The sequence below is a fragment of the Sinocyclocheilus grahami genome, unplaced genomic scaffold, assembly GCF_001515645.1.
Source record: "Sinocyclocheilus grahami isolate Dianchi unplaced genomic scaffold, SAMN03320097.WGS_v1.1 scaffold42.1, whole genome shotgun sequence".
Lineage (NCBI taxonomy): Eukaryota > Metazoa > Chordata > Actinopteri > Cypriniformes > Cyprinidae > Sinocyclocheilus > Sinocyclocheilus grahami.
In genome coordinates this window covers 1076808-1083540 of record NW_015505221.1, presented here as the reverse complement: position 1 = coordinate 1083540, position 6733 = coordinate 1076808, and the positions used below count along the sequence as shown (strand labels likewise).

Genomic DNA, 6733 nt, shown 5'->3' with positions numbered 1-6733 from the left:
GAGCGACTCAACGGCCAGCCCTCCCACTCTGTATTCAGTTCTATTGCGTGCAGTTTAATATAACGACCAACAGGGGGCGAGGAGAAGGACTCACCGGAAGCGCCACCAAAGGACTCAATGCTAAAACTGTCCGTAAGACTTGTTGTGCGGTGTAAATCTATATGGAAATATACACTCATAAAAGCTTCGCTCAATATTCGTACTTATAAGTGAGAAAAAAACATGATGTTTTTGTGTAACAAACCCACTAGCACCAGAGCGAGAACTCTAGTTACTAATCGATCCAAGAGGTCACCAACTAGGATCACGTGACCACAATCGCGCCCCGCCCACAAGACTTCTCGAGTGCACGCTCTCGCCCTCATTTAAATGTTCTTAACCCGCAGCGCCCTCTAGAGGAACACAATGGACGTATCGCAATAACACAGCAGCCTATACCCCGGCTCCAATTCTCTGCGAGAGTGACCTAATTCAGAGGATTTGGCTTCGCCGAGGACATAAATCGACTTTATTAAAAGATGGCCATGGGTATGTATAATGAAGTGGTAAATGAAGCCGCGTAAATTAAATAAAGCAGTGTTGCATTGACCTAATGCTGTATATTTCTCACATTTCTGTAATCACATATCTTTAGTGTCTTGACCTTAAAGGGGTCATATGCTGCGATTTCAATTTTTCCTTTCTCTTTGGAGTGTTACAAGCTCTTGGTGCATAAAGAACTCACGTAAGTACGTTTTCATTTAAAGAATTTGCCACTGATGATTGAAAAACGAGAGTTTTGAGCAGTGTAGAGTAGCGCTTGTTGTTTGTCATTTCTCTGATCACAAATGCAGACAGGGTTTTACGCGGCGCGATGCAATGCAACGCAACGTGTAAAAAGACAGTATAAGTCATTATAATCAGTAATTATGTCCCCACTGGATGCAACAAACGCCTCGTTTGTAATGGGTTTTAATGTTTTTGTCTCGTCGCTCCGGCTGGGACACGGCATCACAGTATGGTAAGGGGCATAACATTTCCGTCTCACACTTGAGGTATTCGGCCAATCACAACACACTGGATAGCTGGCCAATCAGAGCACACCTCGCTTTTCAGACCGATGAGCTTTGTAAAAATCGACGCGCTTCAAAAAGGCGGGGCATAGAGGAGAAACAATAATGTACAGTATGTGGAAAATAATGTTTTTTTTTTTTTACATAAACACATTTCATTACGCCAAATACACAAAATAATGTTCTTTTTAGCAGCATCATATGACCCCTTTAAACGGTTTCAAATGAACTCCTACACTGGAAAAATGGTGTAGGAACAATTTTCACATACTGAATTAAATGGGAAATTTAGAAAGACTGAAATAGTTTTTTTGTAAATCATACTGTAATTGTTTTATATGCAACTTCATAAAACCTTTTTACAGTGTACACCATTTTTTTCAGTATAATTTAGACATAATTACATATAATTTAAATTATGAACACATATCCCCAATAATTCCTCTCTCTATACAATGCATATAAATACAATATTTTAATGTGTTAAAGAAATCAATGATGGAAAGAAAGATGAGGCACCTAAAGGAAAACCTACCAAAACTTTCTATGAAAGATTTTTAAGTTAAATTCTAAGTTACAGATTGGTCTATTTTATATTACAAGTTTATTTTAAGTTTGGCTGGCTTTTAAAACAAATGATCATGATGGTTTGCTCATCCGGGTTCATCAAGATTAGAGATGTAGCAAGATGGATAAAGGAGGAAAACATTTAACACATGGAATCTTCAAACATAATTTTGACAATAATTTAACATTCAGAAATATCTAGCAATTATTTGCATTTCTAATCATCACTATGACTGTACGACTGCTGGCCAAGTAGAAACTGGCTGATAATTAAATATCTTTATGGTGACAAACTCAGAGCCACTGTGCAAAACCAGTATCCATGACAACACTAAAAGTTCTGCCTAAACATTATTTTTGCATTCCATCCAGACTGAACACTTCAAGTGGAACATTTTGTTCAGAAATTTTTATTAGCAACCAAACCTTAACATTTATATACATCAATTTATATATAGCAACACATCTAAAGAACGTGCACCTGCAGAGCAGAAGAATGCTCTTAAGGTAGATTTATATTAAGTTTTTAATTGCCATAGTCTGTGGTACATCAAGAGTTTTAGTCTTTTCTGGCATATTAAATTGGACTCCAGTAACTCCACAGCCACACTTCAGCAAAAGAAATCGAGTTTCACTCTACATATAGTTGTGATAAAGCAGATGAGGGTGAATGTCGGTTCTTCAAAAAGTGTCCCACTGGAATCTGCTCTTTAAGCTACAGTACAAAACATTGACTCCTGTAGTCAGTGTCATTTATCCGCTGGTGAGAGCCTGTGTGCTGGGCTTCTGAAGCTGCTCATGGGGGGCAGTGTAGTCCCACGGTCTGCGGTTCTCGGTGAAGCCGTAGAGTTTCCTCAGAGCCACGCGTGCTGCCTCCTCTTCGGCTGCCAGGACAGTCTCGCCTGGACCCTGAGCCAGCAGCTTACGGTCACTGACACAATATAAGAGAGGCAAAAAAAGATTTGACATTTTAAAAATCAATCAAAAACCTAAACTGAGAGGAGTATTGATTGCACGCTGTAGCAGTGGGTCTGAAATTGTTTCTTGGAGACCAGAATAAATTTGACTCAACCCTGAGACACTTCAGATTGATCAACTAGAGATTCATTTACAGACCGTGGAGAATATAGATACTTAGCAGCATGACATTACACAATGCTTCATAAATGTTAAATAACTTTAAGTGAAATAAACAACAAAGCTTATTAACCCTTGTATCATACCTATAAAGGCCGACGAAATAGAGAGGGAGGACAGTACTGGCGCCGGCAGACCGGATGAGGCGGGGCTCGGGTAGAGCTATACCTTTACAGGTCAATTCTTTAACTAGCAGCCCCATGGGATCAACCACTTTCCACATGTCAAACAGATCTTTCCCTATTAGCTGAGTCACCAGGAAATCCTGCAAAATCACACACCCAACAGATGGATCAACATTTAGTGCACAAAGATTAGGGTCTGTAACACACATAATATAATATAATAACAAAATACAAAAATTCTATAATTAATAAAAAAAATTTTTTTTAATTAATTGTAAATTATTTTACACACACATACACACATTAATTGAAAATACATTTTTTTGTTAAAATGATACATCTATAAAGATATATAACGAGTTAAACTGAATCGCAATATAAAAAAATAAATCGCAAAATAAAATTCGTCGCATTCATTAACACGCTAATTTTGACAGCACTTGTATTTATATATATATATATAAATATATATATCATTATATCTATATCTAAGTGTAAAAATAATAAAATATTATATATAATTTTATACTCTAAAATTAAACAAGTATAAAATTAAACACGTATGTTATATAAAATTATAATGATATTTCACAATGTTACTGCTTTTCTGTATTTCTGGCCAAATAAATGCTGTCTTGGTAAAAATCGTAATTATTATTATTATTCAAAACTTTGGATCAGTAGTGCACATTATATATACATAATTTCATATAAAAACAAAACATGAAAAGTTAACTTTAAGGGGACTCTTGTCTTACCCTAATGAAAAGCCCGGCTCGCACAGGCCCGCTGCTCTGCTCCAAAGCACCAATCACAGCAAAGAACGTTCCTTGCAGGGTTTCATCTGGAACAGGAAACTCTGCACTCATCGTCAAATCCTCTACTGCGAGGTTTCGTGCGATGTGACACATGACCTCTGACCCTGTCAGGTGGCCTACAACAGCTGCCACACCCTCCTCAGGCAGGCTGGGAAAGCTGCCCCTGCACCAGTCACTGAGGAAAGCCTGTACATAAGAATAGAAGGAGAGGAATATGAATATCATTCCAATTAATCCAGCATGAGACTCATCGGTGTTCTCACCTTTGAGAACTGTTGACCGTGCGCACACAGCTCGCCGTTGTCTTTCAGGTTGAGGGTGGTCGTCTCCAAATCGAGGCCCAGCGCTCGCCTCCTCTCCTCCTCAGATCGCAGGTAACACGTGTTCACAAACACCGTCTTCAGAAGCTCCAGAGAGAAACTCTCCCGCAGTCGGGCACTGAAAGCCTCCACTTCAGCATGGTAATCAAAGTTTGGCTGCTGGGAGCTGATGGGAAGAGAAAAGAGGGTTCAGGGTATCTGCAGGACTTTTAAGATCAAATTTAAGACCTGCACAAACAAAATTAATAACATTTTACAGTTTAATTTTATATTAAACTGTAAAATGACTGTAAAAAGCACGATTTACAGTTCAGATCAGACATGTCTTTGAAAGTGACGCGACGTGTGGCCAAGTATGGTGACCCATACTCAGAATTTGTGCTCTGCATTTATCCCATCCATGTGCACACACACAGTAGTGCACACACACACACACACACACACACACACACACACACAGAGTGAATTTGCTGTCATTTAAATTTAGTTTATACATTAACATATAAAAAAATACAGGTTTGGAACAACATGTAAATAAGTATTTAAAAACAGAATTAAGTTTTTTTTGGGTGAAATATCCCTTTAAGAATGTTTATCAATGCCAATCATCTCAAAAAGGCCTATAATAACTTATGATAACTACTTAGACAAGCTATTTATTATATATATATATATTTCTCAAACCAAATAATAGTATTATTATAGGTCCCTCTAATACTAAAACGTAAGGTAGGCAGCTCACTATGATTTGAGTCACGGCCGGAGAGAATCATAAGTGGCCTTGAGATGTTCTACTGACCGTGGCTTTGGAGGTGGAGGTCCCTCCATCTTTCTCTTCCTCTCCATGATGAGTGTGTAAGCCTTCATCCATCTCTTCTTCTCTCTGATGTGTGTGAGCATCACTCCTCTGCACACATGATGGTAATGCAGAGGTAACACAACGCGACTCACGAGCGCCCTGCAGGCCGCCATGACACTGCGCTGTCCGCGAAAGAGCGACGGAAAGCGAGAGGGAAACAGTCCACAGCGCCACCACGTGTCCGGAGCGCTGAGTTTATAGTGTCTGTCAAGGTGGACTCCATAGAAAGAAATGAACATGCCAAAAGTGACTGTAATTACCCATAGTTGTGTACTATCTTTTTTAAACGTTAACCCAAGGATCCCAGGTGCGTGCTATTTTTTTAGGACAACAGGGTAAAGAAGACTGTAAATTAATATATGCACTTTTCTCAATGTCATGTGTATTATTATTATTACATGCTTCTTTTTATATTTAACTTTTTTTTTTTTTTAAATAATCATCAATATGGCATTTACTTATTAGTACAATATTAAAAGCATGAATGACCATGGCACTTAATATAAGTTCCAGTGTTGTTATTGTTAATTAAAACAAACTACTAAAAAAACATTTTCGGTAAATGAAATAAAGCTGAAATAATATATAAATATTAGATGAAAAGCTTAAACAAAAATTAGAAATATTGCCATGGCAACTAACTGGAATAAGCTTAAATTGGAATACTGCAATAATGACAAATAACCTGAAACAAAATTATTTTAATTTATATAGGGGAAAAAAACACCTAACAAAATAACTAAAATGTAACTTAAAACTTAACTTGAAAATATAATAAAAAATATTAATAAATACTATAATAGAATAAAAATAACACTAATGAGTACACATTTTGCAGCTTTGTTTGGATTTTGTTTTTTTACTTTTAATCTGTCATTCTTAAGACCGATAATTATACTTTATCTTCAGAAATGAAGAAAACAAGCAAATCCAGACAGGATAGAGTGCAGTTCACTACTGTTGTCATTTATTCAAATAAAAGCGTCTACAATACAATGTTTATGACTTTGTGAGAGGAAAACTGAACGTGTATCATTTCAGTAATATCCTGCAGAAAAGGTTGTAGCAGAAATAACAACATCAGAATATTACAATAATGGGTTGTTGTACATAAACAATGACTAAACTCACACTTAACAAGTATGGTTTCTATGTTTCTAGTAACATAGATGTACACAATGTACCTAAAATCACAACAGTCCCTAAATATTATTATTATTATATGAATTTCTTTTGTCTATGATATATCAGTGTGTTCCATTCCATTGGTCTCTGTAAAAGTTTTTGTATAGTAAACCTAAGGGGAAAAAAAAGATTACAGCCAAAGTTCAAAAACAGGTGAAGTAATATATACATCTGGTTCATGCTTGGCTTACACACAAAAAAAACAACAACCCAAAAAGTAATGTACCAAAAAAAAAAAAAAAAGTACAAAACCAAGAAAAAGAACAATTATATAGAACAAGAACAAATTATAAAAAAGTATAAATACATATTTATAATAATAAAATAAAACAGACAAACTCAAACAAAGAAGCTATCCCTGACTTTACTGCTCTTGCTGAGAAGAAAATAAAATGTTTTAGCCATTCAAAAAACATGGCTAAAGTTTGACACATAGAGCAGAGGGGCGTTCTGATTTTGCCCCTCCCACATTGCTGAGTCCATGTAGCTTTAGCGACGGAACCACACCCAGCTGTTGATAAGCCAGAAAGCTACAGTGATGGAATACATGAACATTTCTCGCTTGACTCTCTCTTTGTTCTCCTCCTCCAAGAGCTGCAAACGCCGATTCAGCTTGACAATCTGTAATGTAAGAAATTAATACTTTTATTCAGCAAGGATGCATTAAATT

At 36.6% G+C, this 6733-nt stretch overlaps 1 protein-coding gene across 2 annotated transcripts in view; it reads right to left on the bottom strand.

Annotated features, from left to right (window-relative positions):
* Positions 1-2044: 2044 nt before the first annotated feature.
* The window catches only part of LOC107582228 (39S ribosomal protein L44, mitochondrial-like), a 6700-nt gene continuing 2011 nt past the window's right edge, over positions 2045-6733 (bottom strand). The window contains exons 1-5 of one of the 2 annotated variants that reach the window (XM_016267980.1): positions 4819-5057; positions 3963-4185; positions 3640-3885; positions 2843-3021; positions 2047-2550 (exon numbers count right to left, since the gene is read on the bottom strand). In XM_016267980.1, the coding sequence (XP_016123466.1) occupies positions 2373-2550; positions 2843-3021; positions 3640-3885; positions 3963-4185; positions 4819-4991 (999 nt within the window). In that variant the 5' untranslated portion in view covers positions 4992-5057 and the 3' untranslated portion in view covers positions 2047-2372. Of the gene's footprint in view, positions 2551-2842; positions 3022-3639; positions 3886-3962; positions 4186-4818; positions 5058-6733 lie in introns of those variants that run through there. The other variant, XM_016267981.1, reaches the window with a different exon arrangement.